The 19,904-nt window shown below is 38.8% G+C and overlaps 1 protein-coding gene across 1 annotated transcript; it reads right to left on the minus strand.

Moving 5' to 3' along the window:
• Positions 1 to 81: 81 nt before the first annotated feature.
• Positions 82 to 18,498, minus strand: vapal (VAMP (vesicle-associated membrane protein)-associated protein A, like; the record flags this gene model as incomplete). The annotated part of the gene is given in 5 exon segments (XM_034207853.1): positions 82 to 261; positions 3,729 to 3,809; positions 5,204 to 5,307; positions 7,362 to 7,514; positions 18,288 to 18,498. Coding segments are annotated over 5 exon segments (687 nt in total), but the record flags the coding sequence as incomplete, so codon positions are not given.
• Between the last annotated feature and the right edge of the window lie 1,406 nt (positions 18,499 to 19,904).

The following is a 19,904-nucleotide window of genomic DNA, read 5'->3' on the forward strand; positions in this document are numbered from 1 at the left end:
ACCTGTGTTTGTCTTACTTTGGAAAGTCAAAATGACTGCGACAAAGTTTCATCTTGAATATAATATATTTACACATCCAACCTTTAATTGCCGGTTCTCGTCGGTCATCTTGTTCATCTCATTCTGCAGCCTCTTGCACTTCTCCATCACTTTCTTCATCTCCGGGTCGTCCAGGGAGGCAGTGAGAGGCACCGAGGATGCTGAGGAGTCGGACTTCGCAGAGTTCATCACCGGGGCTGCTTTGGTCGCCTCCACGTCATTCTGCCCAACGAGTAAAGAGAGAGAGAGAGAGAACCACTGAAGTGAAATCCAGCATGCCCGGAGCTAAGTAGGGAGGTTAGCCTCGAGACGGGAGGCTGAGCCAGAGAAAGGCAGCATGTCTGAGGCTCAGAAGCTCACAGATCAAAGAGACCAGCGAGGAAATGCGTCGCTCCAGAGGTCGGGTTTGATGTGGCTTTGTTTCATGGGACGGACAACATGACGGCATGGAGAGCGCTTTGTAGTGAAAATACAACAACTGTATTGTAGATGAGGGTTGACAATCAATACACAGACAGGATATGATGTTATTATGCCTTGTACCGCAAGCCAAGGAAAGCATTTATGTGGAGAAACATCAAGGCCTAGCTCCTTTTTCTACCACGTGATATCAATAAAGGGCAACAACAAACACATGGATGACCAATCTTAAATGACGGTCCTCTTCTGTCACACAGAGAGGGTGTGGGCCTGAGACTGGGGTTAACAAGTGGGAACATGTGTTTTATTAATGTAGGCACCGACAAAGTATATTCAAGCATCCCAAAAATCAACTAAGGTTATTGTCCTAACACATCACTTCACACTTCCTTCACTAACTGTGTAAAATCAACAATACTTAAAATCTGGCAAGTTCTTGGATGTTGTCTAAACCTAAAAACTAATTCCCTCAACACGGACAATAACTTGTGGTCGCTTTATATTTCCCTCAGGCTTCATCTGGTATAATTAGTGATTAACAGAGCGTGGGATTATTCCTTTTGCCTCACAGATCCATCTTTAAAACTCGGTCAACCAGTACTCTCTGTTCTTCAGAATTTCTGATACTAAAAGAAAAACATTTTATTTTTGTTTGATAACTCATTCTTCAATACTAAAGAAATGTTGCTCCGAAATGTCAACATTATAACATTAGCTCTTACTCTACATCCTACAAAGCTACATACTTAACAGTTTGCACATCATCTAGGACAGTGCTTCTCAAAGTGTGGTCCGCGGACCACTGGTGGTCCGTGAGCGCCCCCTAGTGGTCCGTGAGTATATTGGTAAAATTTCACATTTGAAATGAATTAATTAATTAAAGTTTTCCGCTCTCTCGCGAGAATATCTCCGCAATGGAGCGAGCTTAAGTTTCACTTTCAATTGCATGATATAGCCCAGATAAACACCTTCATCACACATGTGGCCACTTGTTTGTACCATTTTCAGGCGATTTGTAAAAAACAATGTGTTTTTGGATATTTGTGGAGTTATGTGGTCCGCGAGTGTTTTTTTATTGGTTAAGTGGTCCTTGGCATGAAAAAGTTTTAGAAACACTGATCTAGGACAGGGGTATTCAACTAAAATTCAACGAGGTCCAGTTAGAGAAAATGTCCCCATGCAAAGGTCCTGAGCTTCAAAATGTCTAACTTGATTTATGAATTAGTGTGATATATATTGAAGTAGCCTGCAGCTTAACGTCTGCATGTAATCAACAACTGACTGCCAATCAAAGAAAGAAAGTACAATTAATAAACAACAATATTTATATATATTTTGTCAATTAACATTGAACTACACAGATATACAGTAAATACTGTGGATATGTGTAATGTTCCTCTCGGGCTGCATTTAAAAATAAATAGAGTAAAATAAATAAAATAGCTTTTGAAAATATGTGCATCTTAAAAGTGCTTCATTTTAGATAAATAAAATAAAGTGTAGCAGCAGCTTGAGTTTCCCTTTTTCTTTGTTAACCGTTCCACATCATGACTTAACTGTTTCAGCCGATTATAGAACAATATCAGTCTTTACACATCATAACAATTGAACGGTTTTAAAGTTTCTCTTTCTTTCCCTCTTATATTGCAGTCCCTCTCTCACTTTGTTTTTTATTCAGTGCGAGAATTGAGCTCAAGCTTGTCCTGCCAGGAGTTTAGATCTGGGCTGAAATGGTGTCAGGGCCATTCTCATACACACATGCAGGTGCTCATTGGTTAGCCTCGGTTAGCCTGCCCTGGAACGATATTTATTTGTTGTGACCTCAGTTCTGACTTGAGAGGGAATGTTTGGTCAAACACTTTGTGTTTTGTCTCATAGTGGCGTTTTGGCACTTTTAATGAGCGCCACGGTCTCTGAACAAACGAGACACACTGGCTCTGTGCTCCCAGTGGGCAGGATGAACATGAACGAGTCCACTCAGGGTTAAAAGCTCTGTTCTCACTGTCCACTTTCCTCTTCTTGGAGAGCGCCATGTGTAATTATTTGTCTCTCCCTGTCTGCCGCTAACACGCCTGTTCACTCTCCTCTCCCTGTATCGCTAATTATTCTCTTCACTCACTTTCCTCTCCGCTTCTCTCTGCTGCTCTCTCATCTCTTCTTCTGTGTTTCTCTCCCTGTATCGCTCACTCGTTTCTTTCGGCCCCCGTCGGCAGCGGTTAAAATAGAATCGTCCCGTCAAAATTGAAATCTCCTATTAATGTATTGATTATAAGTCCGGGTCCGTATAGGTCAGCGTCTGGGTCCGGACCCGGACCGCGGACCGCCTGTTGCCGACCCCTGCTCTAGGAGCTCCACGTGCCACAGCAGAGAGCAGATACCGTGTTGCCTCAGCAGTCCATATATCCTCACTGTCGAGCCTCTTAACGTAAGCTAAATCTGGCTTGCCCTGGTTGCATTTTCCACCTCAACTGTGAGGACCTGCTGAGCTGTTCGGCGGCACTGCTTATATAAATCCTGAAAACACAGAGCTCATTATTACAGGCTCCTAGAATTCACAGTGTAGCCTGTTAACTAAGAAAACATTTATGCAATCCACCTTTTAACGGCATGTGATAAAATGTACATAGCTTTTTTGCAAACACTCAGATAAAGGTTAAGTTGGTGTGTGTCATGTTTGACTTAGGGATTGGCAAATCATAAGAAACACAATGAATTGAAATGCTAAATGAAATTACATTTAAGATGCAAGGGTTCACCATGTCTCTCAATAATAGTCTAAACCATCGATTTTATTGTGAACACACGACTTATTTGACTCTGAACTAGGGCTTGATGTAAAAATGGAAAGCTTTCTATGCAGCTGCGCTTGGTATTCACACTGGAGCGCTTGATTTAGGCAGCAAGTGACATTATCTGCTAAAATGCTAAATGCAGTGCAGAAGGCACATTTGTTAAACTCTGACAGAGGGACCTGGTGTCAAGAGTAAGAAACACTCACATTAGAGGGAAAGAAAACCAGAAGCTACGGTTTTGTATTTTCTTTAAACAATTAAACATAGGCCGGGTTTCTCATCAGAACGGCACCCTATACTTCATTGATATTATAGCTGTGGATTTTCCCCAAATGTTTTTCCCTTTATGGAATTCTTTGATTTTCTGCAAATGTTCAAAGTTGAGTATTCAAAATGTGTCCTTCAGCGACTAAATCACACTTCAGATTCTGATTATGTGAAAGTAAGCCGTTTTTAATGTGCGGCAGCACCTCTTACCACTTTATCGTTTTCAGAAGGCAGCTCGAAAACACATCTCAGCTTGGAATCCATGAGATCATCTGGTTTTGCCTCTTTCCACTGGTGGAGATGAAAAATGGGCATGTTATTCATCAACTCCAACTGCTAGCAGCTGGATCACACACACACACGTTTTGACCAGTCCTATTCACATACAATGCAGCCCTGAATCTATGGACATTACATTAAACATGCACAGACTCCTTCAAAAAGAATTATAATCTGTAATTTATCTAAAACAAAAACAAGTGTACATATTTTAAATTGGTTTTAGGTCTGCTCCTGACATCTGAAACATTTGTTGTTTTATAAACTGAATTACAAAGGTGCTTGGTATTAAAAATGCTCGTAAAGCCCAGGGTTGCTTTATGGTAAGAGATATATTTTTGTGTCACAATATATAACACAGATCAGTAATGAAACTAATGTCCCTGAAGAAGACTCCAGATTCCAGTTGACTTTTGAGGCGCAGTCCTAACGTTGTTCCTTCCTGGATTGTGCTCCTCATCCAAGACAAGCCAGTTCATGAACATGACTTCATGTGAATGTTTCAGCGCCTGACTAAGCCTGTGCTGTCCTCTGGTGGACAACCCAGAATGCATCACTGCTTGTTTGTTATTTTACCATAGCAGACTTATCTAAGAGCACAGAGCTTTGCATGGCAACTCACTAGAATGCCAATTATCCTTATCATAAATGAGGACAACATTCAGATTCCTTATTTATATATAAACTGATTTAGGCATAATTAGTAGTGGTGTCGAAAAGACTAATAACCTGTTTTTGGAGAGTCCTGTCGAATATTTAAAGTGACATTTTGAGTGGAAGTTAGGGTTTCACATTGTATTCACTGATAGATGTGCTTTTGGCAGGTTTCAGTGCTACGGTTACAATGGGAGAGATCGAGACTTAAAATACAAAATAGTATATTTTACAGATTATTTTATTTAATAACAACCAAGTTGTAACTGTATTAAATAAGTTAAATGGTTCAATAAACAATTGAAATTGGGTTTTCAGTGTAAACAATGGAGTTATGTTACCATTGGTCTGTTTTAATATTATTTGAAGACTTATTTTGAGTTTACTGTAAACTGCAGAATATAACACACACACTGTATTTTGGATACTTTTTTAAAATTGTTTTCATCCATTTATTGACCTACTCTCATTTGGTAATAATCTATCAAATCAAAGTTGCTCAAGCTTTAGTTTGAATAATTGTTTTTAATGCGACTGGTTTGGTTCCTTATTTTTTGGGAGCCGAGATGTACACCTTAGGAACCCACAGAGATATTTCTAGCTTTTGAATCATCTCAAAGCTTAAGAAGGTGTGAGACTTTTCAAACAATAAGAAGGTTAGTGACACAACGCAAGATAAGTAGATGTTGTGCTATATTGATTTTAAAAAAACAACTTCGGGAAAAGTCTTAAAAGTAAATAAAAACACTTACCAATGAATCCATGTCAGAAACAGTTGATGGGGCAAAAATGGTCTGCACCATGAATTTGTGTTTACTTTTCTCATTGGGGTCATAGTCAAAGGGCTGTAGCATAACTGCAAAAGAAACAATGATCACAGTTAAAACATTTAGGTAAAGGCATCCCTGAGTAGAAGAAGTTGTAGCTTACATATTTAGCATAATTCATCCGTCAGCAGGAAATCACTATTTCTATGATAATCTCAAACGGTACATTCCTCCCACATCGAAGGCTATCTAATAAATAATGCTGGTAAAGAAAAGTTAAAATCCCCATCATGTGTTTTTCTTTAACTCAATCATACTATTATCTCCTGACAAACATTAACATTTTATCTTCTAAATGTAATAAAAAAGGTGAATAAAATGTACATTTTCAACATAAAAGCTACAGCTGCCGCTTGAGTTAATGTCATTTACAAAGGACATTGGTAATGTGTTTACTAAGCAGCTGCCTTAATCACTTCACACATGACCAGTGTATTATGTCATCGTTCTGGATATAATACAAATGTTTGGAACATGCCGAGCAGAGAAATGTTGCACAGAATACCGATACTAATCAGGTTTTGGGATACTGGGACAATACCCCATTTTATTAGTTTTGGTACTTAAAGAATGAAAGTGTTTTATTTAGAAAAATATGACTCCCGGACAAAATATGGCACTTTTTTCCTAAACATTTTCAGTTTAGAATGAACTTTAGGCAGGTAATGTATCAGTCATATTTTTGATATTGTGAAAACCCTAGGACAGAAGACAAGTGGATCAGGATGTAGGAGCAGTGGAAGAGGTTACCCTTGGACATTTCGATGTTATCATTAAAGCGCATTACAGCTATTTAAGCAGTCTGCCGTTACTAGGGATGCTCCGATCGGGAATTTTGGGGCCGATCGCCGGAATCAGCATCGGCCGATCCGATGGGGTGGGTGGGGGCTATGGGGATCTTCCATTTAAAGTGATGTTTAAAACTCAGTTAATGGGGCTCTTTTTTATATTCCTTCCGTTTATAATCGTAACGGATCGAAAAGTTCTATGAATACATGATGTGCTTCCACAAACAACATAATTATTAGATTCAAATGAAGTACATTATTCAAGTTTACATTAACTTCGGATAATAACACGGGAGAAATGAGCGGAAGCGCTCTCTTTTCCTCTCTCCCCTGACAGCCCGTCAGTATCTCATGCAGCTCACTGATCCAGTAATGAGGGACCCGACAGTGAAGAATAAACATATGTATAACTAGTTTAGCTAGTTCCAGAGGTAGATCAAATAGCTATGTGTGTTAGGTCTAACTCTTAGTGTGTGTTTTGCGTCACAGCGGGTGGAGCTGCAGGATTTCTGCTTCACACACATTGCATACCGCTATTTTACTGTCTTTTTCGGACACCTTAAAATACTGCCAGACCGGTGAAGCCATTTTGGCGAGTTTGTTTTGCCGCACAGAGAAAAGTGTCATGTATTTTACGTCATGTGATCGGCTCTCCTGATCGGCCTTTATAGAGAGCACCGACCGATCGATCGGAGCATCCCTAGCAGTTACTGAAGGAAACTTTACATTTCACCAATTTGGCCAAGGAAACTGTCCTTAATACGAGTCGATAAACCAATGAACAGAGTTTCAGTAGCTCCATTGAGGCCAATTTGACCCTAAAGAGCTGATTGAAAACCTACATTTGCCCATAGGTCCAGAGGTTTTAAATCATGTTTCCTTAAAGGCTGTTCCACTTCGCTCACCTTACCGTCTTCATTGCATTAAGGCATCATTAAAAGGTAGACAACTATTCTCCAATCATACATGTCTATGTTTTGATGAATAAGTCGGCTTATGTTTCAGTACCTATGGTTTTGTATATTAATACGATATCGTATGTAAAATACTTTGAAATGATTGTGCATTTTTATAAAAGAAAACGGAAAGTTGTCGAATTTGGTAATTGGAGTGTCCAATGATGGACTCTGTGGATTTGACTGGGTAAAAACTGCTTCCACTGAGCGTCTGACCTTCTTGAACTGTGACCCATTTTGCAACATGTTCCTGACAGTTTCCCTCAAAGGTTTCCCCACCATCTCCCTAAACTTACAGCAAAAAGGCAGGTAATAAATACAAACATCTGAAAAACATACCAGAGATAATGACAGTTGCTCCAGGATCAATGACACCACTGTTTGGCCGTACACAGTATCTGCGCGGCGCAGTCGTCTTCACTTTGAAACAGACTTTTCTGTCAGAGGGGTTCTTCAGTTTAAGGTTGGTGGTGACTACATCTGTAAAAGGACCTGGTGGGAAAAGAAAGACAAACACAAGTGCATTATTATTTCTGTATTTGGAGTACTCTCTCCTGAGTAGGCCTGTCGCGATAAGCAATTCATTGACTTATCATACGATAAATAAAAATGAACTCGATAACTTTTCGGACCTCGATAAATTGCCGTTTACATGAGAACTAAAGAGTGAATGCGCCTATAGAGACAAGCAGGAGACAACGTGTGACTTACTACGCAAAACCTAACTCCATCTCCGGTGTGGGAATATTTTGGATTTTAGCCAAATCAACAAGGCGAACCTACGGACTTGAACGAGCCGGTATGTCGCATTTGTTTAAAAAAGGTAGCAACAAAAGCTAGCAATACGACCAACCTTAAACTGCACCTGAAACACAACCTATGTATCTGTATGATTATTACCTGTTGTTGTATTTAGTTAGTTCCCATTGTAAAGCGTCCGTGGGTTTCGTGAAAGGCGCTATATAAATTGAAATTATTATTATTAACCTACCCATTCCGTTTCCCCAGCTGGGAGCAAACACGGCAGCTGGAGATGGAGAGCCCCCACCTTCCCGGCAGTTTACAATCAAAGATGCATTTGCCCGACAATGCAAACATGTTGGTGTTCCTTGCTCGAAAACTTAGAAATACAGATTTGGATATGGCCTGTTGAGGCATCTGGGTCTTTGTATGGACAGTGGACTGTTGTTTTAAGGAGGTTTTTTGTGCTCGTGAGACATTGTGTGCTCATATTTATTTGAGAGAGAGACAGAGAGAGAGAGAGAGAGACCCGAGAGAGAGAGAGAGAGAGAGAGAGAGAGAGAGAGAGAGAGAAGAAGAGAGAGAGAGCCGAGAGAGAGAGAGAGACCGAGAGAAGAGAAGAGAGAGAGAGAGAGAGAAGAAAAGATCTGAGATAGATATATATACCGTAGATACTATAGATATAAATGATATATTTATATAATATATCAATATCTCATTATATATATATAGCTATATATATCTACCTTATATAGAGAGATAGAGAGAGGAGGAGAGAGAGGGAGAGAGGAGAGACTATTTAATGTATTGTTTAGGTTGTGTGTGATTTAATAAATGTTTCATAATTTAATGTATTTGTTTTATTTATTATATATAATTTATATATCTGAATATTATTTCACATTTAATTTGCAATGTTGAATGTTCAATAAAAAAGTTCTGTTTGAAAGGATGTACTTCAATTATTATTACATATTATCATTATGTCAGTGATCTAAAATGGTCTGACAACGGTGCCGACAATATCATCGTTTATCGCAATAATTTACAGGAAAATGTCTCGTCCAACAAAATGTATTATTGTGACCGGCCTACTCCTGAGGGAACACACAACAACTGTTAGATGGAGCAGCTATTCTCATATGTGACAAAGCCCGCCCTCCAAGTTTTTGAAGTAGCACTTTGTATTGGTAGGTAGTTAGCAACAATCATTTGGAAAACCCCTGCCAAATCCAACATGTTGTATCCCTATTCAATGGATCCACATTTTTTTAGTCAATTTTGAATGCAAAAAAACTAAGGGGAAATACGTTGCATGCAGGGCTCTCGACTCACTTTTTTCACCATCCTCCCGGAACCGTCCCGAAATACAATCTAAGCCGTCCCGAAATTAATGTGGACCGTCCCGAATTTAAAATGTCAGTTTTTCTACATTATCATTAGTTAAAATCATTCAAAGTGACCTTTAACATAAATAAAACATTAGATGATAATTCATCAACCTTTTTATTTGAGTAAATCATTCAATCACATAAACAAGGCCAAATATATTTAAACAAACACACGAAAAAATTACTCTAATATTGAATCCAATCAAGTCCCATCCAATTAACAAAACAATCCAACCTGAAGACAGAGCCCAGAGTAACCACTAACCAGGATGACAGTCTGTAACACAGTCAGGAGACCTTTACAAACGGCCCGCCCCCTCGCACACAGACGGGAGAGAGAGATCTCGTCTGGATTGGAAAGCTCGAAAATACATCATAGACGCATGTTGTAGTCTTATTGCATATTAGAAACGGAGTTGTCTAAACTAAAACTGCGATATAATGTGTATGTAGCAATAATACATGACATATTTTTTAAATGTCTCCAGTACCGATAAAAAGTCCGATAACGTCGGAGCTTAACGTTACCACCACTGTCTTTAATAATTCCGGCCCGGGGCCCGTTAAATACCGGGGCTCGGTACCCGTCCCTACGTGGGGAGAGGCGCAGCATATTGCTAAGGACTAAATACGATGGAGGGTTCTCTTCTCAGCCTTATTACCCATAGGGGATGAAGAGGAGTAAGTAAATAAAGAGGCCGGCGCTCCAGGGTCTGGTTCTGCTGTGCGTTTTTGTGATTAACGGTAAAACATTTCAGAATTCCTCCACGGGATGCCATTGTACATCACTCAACCCGCAAAATACACACACTCAGTACATAGCTAGACCCGCGAACAGCTGTAGCTACGTACTGTGTGTGTGTATTTCGCGGGTTGCTAAATGTTTTGTGCGTGTGTGTTTATGTTGACAAGGAGGTTTAATAACTGTGTGCTACACATTTTCATCGCTGTTTGTAGTAGAGTTAGCAGGGTATTTTTATTTTAACTCTCGTCCCAAATTCGTCCCAAAATTATTTTTTATCCTCCCCGACACTATTTTTTCCGGCCCCGGACGACGGGACGTCCTTAAGCTCGAGCCCTGGTTGCATGTTAACATTGAAACTACATGTTCAAATTCAATCAACACCACCTTCCTGAGTAAATTCAATATGTATAAGTTAAACCTTATCCATTAAACACACATAAGGCCTGCAATGTTTTTGCCAAGGTACGCACCGCCAAATAACTTAAAAAAGATGAACTGAAAAATACAGTCAGGCCTAATTGAATACTCACTTTCTTGGCTTAAAGCTGGATGGCAGGATAGTTCTACTGTTAACACTTAAAACAGGCTATGAATGAAGAAACACCAGGAACAACTACAAATGGATAAAATACCAGTGTTACTTCTTTGAACATCAAAGACTTGCAATATCCTTTAGTTTATAAAGATCATGATAATACTCATGTATTACTGAAGACTTTCCAGCTACTTACAACTCATTTGAAAGACATTTTTGAGAGCACCTCGTTTAAGGAAATGCATCGTTAGTTACAATTGTAAAAAACTTAATATTATTATCAAATCACTGAACTTTCGTGCCTGATGGACGGGTATTACCTACACATGCAAAGCTTAGCATGAGACGATCAGGAAGATCAGGAGACTCAAACAAATATTATGATCATGTCCTGCACAGGTTGTACATCAGGAGATCATTGATTAGCTCTACATCTTGTGACAGAGCTCGCTTCAAATTAAGACCTTAACCACGGTCAGCACCATCCAGCTTTGAGGAGCCATATCGTGAAACTTTTGATGCCAAGATGAACAAAACTCGATCAGTAGCGGAATTAGCGTTGAAGTCTGGAAAGAAAAAATATCCCATGATGCATGGTTACATAATATCATGGGGTCTTCGGGTGACGTCAAACGGTTTTGCCTTCTACATCATTTGAAATTCACCTGTCAAGTTTTTATGTTGATGTCACAATTTCTAATATAAACTTTGGTTTCATAGAACTTCACTCACAGTGGAACAATTTAAAAAAAGGAAAACACTGCAGTTGTCAGGTCATCAGAAACCAAAACTGATTTTGGGCCAAGAACTGGTTTGGTTCAGATAAAACAAATGCAGGTTTTATTGAGAAAAGTGTTTTGCATGACACAGACAGGCAATCACTGGTTGTTGGGCTAACGAAGGTCAGTTAACACATCGCTCAAAGAAGTGATGCATTAAGTTCTCTCAGTCACCAGAATCTGAGCTCCCCCACGTGAAAAATAAAACTACTGCTAGCCGGCGACAGAACATGAACCTGTTAGTCTTGAAAGAAGTGAGAATTAATACATGATCAAACTGTTTATTTGTGCGCATGAATAATTGTATCTTTTGCCTTTGTGTGTGTACATGAACAATTTACTCAGCTTTCATTTCTCCTGATATTAGCATCGGATTGATATTGAATGAAATCATGAGCCTAAGAATAACAATCAAAATAAATTATGTAAGATTCACACCCGCATACATAGTTTCTTCAGAACCAATCAATTCAAAATATGATGGTGAGTTCAGAATCTTCTGCTTTGTATAAATCATAAAAACATTTCAAAAGACATCATAGCTTGGTTATAGCTGAGTTGGCAAAGCCTATGTCCAACCTTCCCTTAGCTCCAGTGTTTATAAAGATAAGAAGTGAAGCATGACCCGATAGGAGAGGCTCCAGCCAGTTAAAGCTAACACGCAGAGTTTTGGTGATGACTGAAGGCGTTGTTTGAACACGGGTGCGTCACAAAGGCATTCCTACAAACCTGAAAAACATTCTCTGCAACATCTGATATTTCTATGAACAATCCCTGCTTCCAACATCTTAGTTTTTCCTGTATGTCTTTTTTATCGAACGAATGGCAGAAGATACGAGGAGCTTCCTGCTGTGACCTAACCAGGTTATTTAAACTAACGTACTGCTTATATACACTTGCTGATGTGTGATTGCCATACACAAGATGCAATGATTTACCTGTTACCTGTCAATTGACCCTTATTGTTGACAAAGTGTCATTGTGTAAGTCTAAGCCCAGAGTGTTTTGAATGAGTAAGGAGAGAAGTAAAAAAAGAACGTAACTGACAGAGCAAAAGTACATGGCAGGTATGATACTTACAGCTCGTCATCCATTCCTCCAAACTATGCAGGAAAGAATTTAAGGTTGCCTGAAGTAATGTGTAGAAAGTATGTGGCGAGTATTACTAAAACAGATAAAAGACTGTAAAGCAGTTGTGCACATCAGACATACACCCACATAACCTGCATCCATTGCTTAAATCTGAGAAGCCAACTTTGCTCAAGCAGCGTTAGCACCGTCTCTCTCATCTCGTTGCCTGTAAACTGAGTTAGGGTCCCCCAGGCCTGTCCTTATCTAAAAATACCAGCTAAGGAAAGGAGGGCTGCCCCCTCTAGCTCACTGGAGGACTCCCAGCAGAGGCTCTAAAGCAGAGCAGCTCTCGGATATACAAGCAGACCAATTTAGATCGGCCTCAGTGACAGTAAAGGAGAGGTGGTCATCTTTCTTCTACTCATATTGCTTCTCAAAGACTAAATAGGCACCATTTAGTTTTCCTCTGTAACCCACCTTGACTACAGAAAACCTTTATAAATTAAGCTGATGCAGCACTGGTGTAGCTCCAAGTCAGTTTTGTAACATTTTTATTTACAATTCATAATAATATCATTATCATTTCCATTCTAATTTCTTAGATTACAATAGTTTTTTCTCAGTAAAATGGTTTAGAATATGAGCTAATAAATGATGATCAATGAATGATAATTTAGCAACTCAACCTTGCATCTATTCCAGTGAGTAAACAGAGGGTACAAGTTTAACCTGCCCGATGTACAGAAAATGTAAACCTTGTGACAAAGCAGAAAAAGTCTAATTGGGAGAAACATCTTTTTTTGATCCGATAAAAAGGAGGGATTCCATGACATGATTAGATCATGACAGGCCACGTCTCTGCCATCAGACTAAATGTCAAAATAACCTAGGGTTTGGCTGAAGGACAAACATTCATTTTTGTATAAGGGTTTAAGTTTTGAGTTAGTTATGTATCCGTAACAACATTTCACTGAAGATGTCTGATAAAGCACTATTAAGCTCTAGATCGAACAGATGCTCAAGTCACCACTACTCTAACATTTCAGCTAGCTAGTTTTAAAGTCAATTTATCACGAGTTTTATTTAAGCTGTGTCCCTTTCCAATTTCATTGACTGGCATGCTCCATTCATCACCCTATACCCGATGATGCGGTCAGGCTTACTAGTAGCAGAAATGATCATTTTTTATAACTGGAAAATAAAGTTGTTCATTTTAAAGAAAAGTAGAGAAATGTTTGCATGTTTTTGGGTCAACAAAGGCTTTCCCGCTTCTTCTCGGTCTGTGTTCTTAAGAGGTGTAAAGTTCAAATAGGACACCTCCTCCCTAAAACATCTCTGTGACTTCCCCCCCCACCCAAAGCTGTTTTGCAGTGTATTATCTGCCATTTGAACTGGTGACCTTTCCTACAGCCCTGTCATGTCCAGGCTGCAATCAGTATCCACTCATACCTAGTCCTAACTAACAATCAGCATTTAGTGTCAGCAAGAAAATGGGCTGAAAGATTTGTGGTTCAATGACAGTCCATCAACAATAAAACAGTGTCTTATAGAAACAAATAAGTCTGCAGCAGAGACTGGGACAAATGCAATTAAAGTTAAATAATTCTGGATTGAAATGAATAATGTTCACGATAAATCCTTCAACTGCTAGGAATGTTTTACAACACCGTGGTTTTGACAGACTTCCCTGAAACTGTACTTACATCAGGACAATACGGTGTTACTGTTAGCTGTTATCACAATGACTTGTAATGGTTACTTTATAACAAGAGCAACAGTTGAAACTTAAGCTACGGGAGTTTCTGAAGCCATGAGAAATGTCCTCAAAACAGTGGTGTAATGTATTGAAGTACATTGACTCAAGTACTCCTTTGGGGTACTTGTATACTCGAGTATTCTTATTTTATGGTACCTTATGCTTATACTACGATTTGGAAGCCAATATTGTACTCGCAACATTTATTCGACTAAATTGGTTACTAGTCACTTTCAAATGATAAGCAAATACAAAATATGCATAAACTAATAGATAAACTGTGATAAATAAATATTAAGGTTAGTATATCCACTAGTACTAGTACATAAAGTAATTAAATGTAGCAACACTTTAACCAGCTGTGATGAACACATTAATGCATCAAAAATAATAATCAAGTCATTTATATGATGGAAAATAGGACAATACGCACATCAGTACTTTAAGTATGTTTTGATGACAATACTTTTGCATAAGTAAGATTTTAAATTCAGGACTTTTATTTCAGTTTGTTTGTAGTATGTCTACTTCTAACACCTCAGCTGCAAAATGCTAAACAAAGTTTGTCGTAAACAGAGATGGGAGAAGTACTCAGATCTTGTACTTAAGTAGAAGTACCACAGTATAGGATAGGAATACTCTGTTACAAGTAAAAATGTAATACAAAATGTTACTCAAGTAAAAGGTATCCAACTATTACAATCAAAATATACTTAAAGTACCAAAAGTATGAGTACTCATTATGGAAATTGGTCCATTTCAGAGTTACATACAGCTGGTAGAGGTGCAGCTAGTTCATATTAGCTTGTGAATGTTACTCCAGGTGTAAATAAAGTCTTATTAAAAGGGTTGTTAATATTTCACATTATTTTCTATAAATCTCCAAACTGACTAAAGATATTAAATAAATGTAGTGGAGTCAAAGTGCATTATTTCCCTCTGAATTGTAGTGGGGTAGAAGTACGAAGCAGCTACAAATTGAAATACTCAAGTAAAGTAGAAGAATCTCAAAATGGTATTTAAGTACATACTTGAGTAAATGTAGAGTTACTTTACACCACTGGCTAGTAGAGCAGCTAGCTAAATATCTAGCTAGAGCATTAGCAATATATCAACTTTTGCATTAGCAAGCAAGCCAAGCTATATGAGCAACAGTTCACCGACACATCAATGAACGTTATCATGGACAGGCAAACAATCACTGTGGTAATCTAATGTGTGGACTGCTTTGCTTTACTGTGATTGTAAGGTTGTCTGTCAACACAATTTAACCAGAATACTTGACTGACTGTACATGGAGAACTAAATAAGAAATTACTGAGGGACAGTTTTAACCCACAGGCCATGAGACTTAAAACTCCTGAGCTCTAATACAGGGGTTCCCAACCTTTATTGTGCCAAGGACCGGCAGATCCATTAAAAAAAAAAAAAATCGCGGACCGGTTGTCAATTTGAACTGATTTTAATATTTACTCACCACCAGCAGGCAGCAACAGAGGCTAATTGTATGCAACAGCCTGAACAAATACTAGAACAATATGCATCCAAAACATATTAACAACGTTTAAAAAAGAACCGGTGTTTTTTGGTTTTTCTTAAAAACGGAAAACCGACGTTATTCAGTTTTTAAACCAAAACGGGAAAACAGATAAATCAACATTTTGGTTTTGTTTGTATGATTTACGGATAATCCAGTGAATGCTGGGAAAACGAGGAGAAGGCGCATTATGAAGGAGATGTCCGGTCGCCTGTGTGTGTGTGTGTGTGTGTGTGTGTGTGTGTGTGGCATTTGTTTTCAGAAGATATGATAGTGTCGTTCATAGTGCACTCCGACAGCATTTAGCACTACATCGAGATTAAGATTAAACTAACTTATTATGGGAACACCCGCATATAGGTTACCTATGGAGTTAGCCAGATGTGTGTAAATTACTGTTCATGGTCATTTGAAAACAAATGCTGGTGTCGGACAGACACAAACACACCGAACACACAGAGCTGAGCTGAGCAGAGCACACACACACACACACACACACACACACATCATGCACCTTGGTGACTGGACATCTCCTTCATAAAACTAATAAAAGGGGGAGTAATCAGGCAGTTCGATGTGTGTAGAGGTGTGTGTGGTTAACACGTAGCAGCCTGCAGTCACTCGCTGTTCTGATGAAGGTAAACACAGCGAAGGCGGTGCGTAAAAAGGCACAGCTCTCAGCGCGCTGGTATAGTATACGCTGCCTATATTCGCTGCCTCCTGATGCTGCAGCCATTTCATGAAGTGAAGGAGGCTTTCCTTCTATAAGGAGCTGCAGCAGATACCGTGAGTCCCAGACATGAATTCATAGATCAAGGCAGACTGGTTTACTCTCCTGTTTTGCCAATCCGGTGCTTAAACAAATAGCTCTACACCCCTGGCCGACATGTCCTTAAAATGAAGTCCGAAATATATCTCAAATAATGTACGCACTGCATTTCTCCACATAAACATAACAGTCTGCAATCAAACGGTTGTCTCCTGTGCGCTCCTCTTCCTACTTGGCGCACCGGTAACTTTCTTGTGCGCGCAAGAGGCTGAGACCTTAGGCTGAGCCGCCGAATCCCTCGGAACATCATAAAAGCCATTTTCAACTCTTTGCTGGTGAAAGATTTACTAGGCTACTACTGGATGAAATAATATGACTGGTATAGGTGCGAAAATTAAACACTTTTTGAAAAAAATATGATAAAATATTTTTATATATTTATAATTCTGCAAATATTATGATAAACTCACAGCTATTTCGCGGCCCGGCACCGGTCCGCGGACCGGGGGTTGGGAACCCCTGCTCTATAACACAACCTTATACCATCACCTGTTTGCATCTCACATTTGTATTTATTATTACAATAAGCAGTATTTTATTTCACAGTACAGTATTTAATTGTACATTCAATTTTTTAGCTCTTCTTATTCAATTTTACATGTATACATTTAACTTCCCCTGCATTTACTTTCACATTAGTCCCGATACATTCTCTTGCACTTTTCAATTTATATTCTGTTATTCCTTCCTGCATTGTTGGAGGAGCCTGGGACTTAATCTATGTAATGCCATTACTACACTGTACCTACTGTTCATATGACAATCAGTGGTGGAAAGTAACAAAGTACATCTACTCAAGTATTATACTTTAGTACACATTCATGGTACTTTTTGCTCCTATTATACAAGATTTTGGAAGCCAATGTTGTACTTTTTACTACCATATATTTATTTTACAGATGTATTCACCATTTCCTTTAAAAGTTCAGATTTTCACACACAACACTTAAAAAAACATTAAACCATTCAACATTATATCCAAGTAACTAACACCATGAGTGGGTTAACAGAAAATGAAGTGGCAGCACTAAGACGTTTTCTCTTAAAAAACGTTTCACAGTTCTAGCTCCTTAAATGTGAAGATTTGCTGCTTTAGCTTTAACACATTTAAAATATGTATATTGTTTATTCGGCAAGGAGTACTTTAACTCCAAATACTTTTAAGTACATTTTTCTTATTATACTTTTACTTAAGTACCATTCTCGTTGCAGTACTTTTACTTGAAAGGTAGTATTTTCAGTGTGGTATTAGTACTCACTCAAGTAAAGAATGTGAATACTTGTGCCACCACTGATGACAATAAAGCCTTTGAATCTTGAATGAGCTAACTAAATGTTGCTGTCGTTATTAACGTCAGTTAGCAAAGTTTGTCATTCCAACGGTCAGTTCCTTCACACGTTAAACATGACAAATGTCGGGTTGGACACTACAATTATCTCTAAAAAAGTGAATTTAACTCAACATTACGTCCGAGTGCTAAGCATGTCAGGGTAGGCTGAGCCCCAAGGAAACAAAAGTTGCTAACACCTTGTAGCCACAGCATAACGTTAGTAGCTCACGTTTATACTAAGGATACTTCGTTATGTGTTCACTTTAGCAAACAACACCAGGCAGTTATCACACATTCTTCCACCTCTCGTTGCTAAGTGTTGTCAGGCAGCAGGTCACAAATGGCAGCCGGTCAAGAGGCTCGCCACGCCGGCGTTCCACGTCACTACAGCTCGAGGAGGAAACAGCGGCCTGTCTCTTTCCCTGGCTAACTTAAAATGGCGGTGAATGCTAGCTAGCTTACTAGCAGCGAAATTTGCTTGGAGGGAGTGTGAAATCGTTCAACTCAGGTAATTCTCCGCCACCACGCCAATAAATGTTGATTTACCTACCTTTAAATTTGAGGTCGACGGGAGGGTCAAGGACAAGGATCTGGTCCAACTTTGACATTTTGGCTGCACTGGATTTCGGTAACGGGGAGTTATATCTGACAAGTGGAAATCCTAGATCCCCTGCTGCCACTACTGAGTCAAATGCTGACTGGGCTCTGCGGACGAGCATGTGGGTCCAACTCTACTTGAACGTGCGTGTGCACAACCCTGTTGCGCGTCCACGTGTCTCAGCAACTGATGTGATTATGGCTAAACACAGTCGTACTGCGGTTTACACTGAAACACTAGAACAAATACTTTAAATACAGTAGGAGAATCCTTATTTAACCCCCTGGCATTTAAATGGATGTTACGTGGTCTGTGTTATGTACTTGTTTGTTTTTTTCAATTTCAGTAGCAAGTAAACATTTCTTTATTATTTGCACAATTGACAATAGAAGTCTGATCTCAGCTCACTTGAATTCTTATTAAATATGAAAATAACGACATAATTTTTTTTAACGACTTGAGTTGAAGCATGATAAACTGAAACACTTACAAGAAAAAATACCTTAAATTAATTAGGAAAGAGACACTGGACGCTGCACTAGGTCAGAAACCACTGTGAAGTCCTCCGCAGACGGACCACTTTTTGACAAAATGTCCTCTCCATTAAAGGCAGCTCATTGTGGAATAGCCTCCCAACTGAGATACAGGATTGTCCCACTCTTAATAGTTTTGAAGGTCAACTCAAAGAATGGTTGAGAAACAAACAGACGTGCAATCACCACTAAATGCACTTTAATACAGGGGTATGTCCTCTTGCACTTTATGTGTCGATGCTGCTATATTGTACTGCCATGTCATAAATATTGTGTATGCTGCTCTTGCGCACTTTTTGCATATCATGTATTTTGTTTTTGCTGTTTGTAAAATGTAAACTTCTTAAATGTTTTATGTGAGGGACTGCGGATGGAAATGAGCTCAAAGCTAAATATGGCACTGTTACTCTTGACACATTTTAATGTTTTAAGTGTTCATTATTTACATTGTCCCTGCCAAATAAATGATTAAATAAATAAATGTATTACCCATTTATGTAGCCTACTGAGCAGTGTTTACTTTATATTGGAAACAATATAAACTAACACTGTTGCAATCGATCTGTATCATAACCTTGAGATGTATGTAGCCTACAGCAGATTACTTCTGATTTTACACATTTGTTCACACGCATTTAATGACTGGCAGTTTCACAAGTGCACTTAAAAGAATGTTGTCACTTTCTCTGTCATTAGGCAAGGCAAGTGTATTTATATAGCACCTTTCAACACAAGGCAATTCAAAGTGCTATACAATTTTTTTTAAATCAGTCATTAAAAAGAAAAGATAATAAAATAAACATTAAAAGAAAAAATACATGGATAAAAGTGACAGTGCCGTTTAAGATGTGAATAGTTCAATTAAAAGCAGCGACAAAAATAAAAGTCTTTAGTCTGGATTTAAAAGTAGTCAGAGTTGCAGCGTTAAGACTTAAGCTATTATGTTTAGATAATTAGATGTTCTCCATCAACTCTCTCCCCTCTCACCCCAAAACTATTATTAACTCAGTTCATTAGAGCAAGACCTGCCGTCAAT

Source organism: Gymnodraco acuticeps, unplaced genomic scaffold (genome assembly GCF_902827175.1).
Source record: "Gymnodraco acuticeps unplaced genomic scaffold, fGymAcu1.1, whole genome shotgun sequence".
Taxonomy (NCBI): Eukaryota; Metazoa; Chordata; class Actinopteri; order Perciformes; family Bathydraconidae; genus Gymnodraco; species Gymnodraco acuticeps.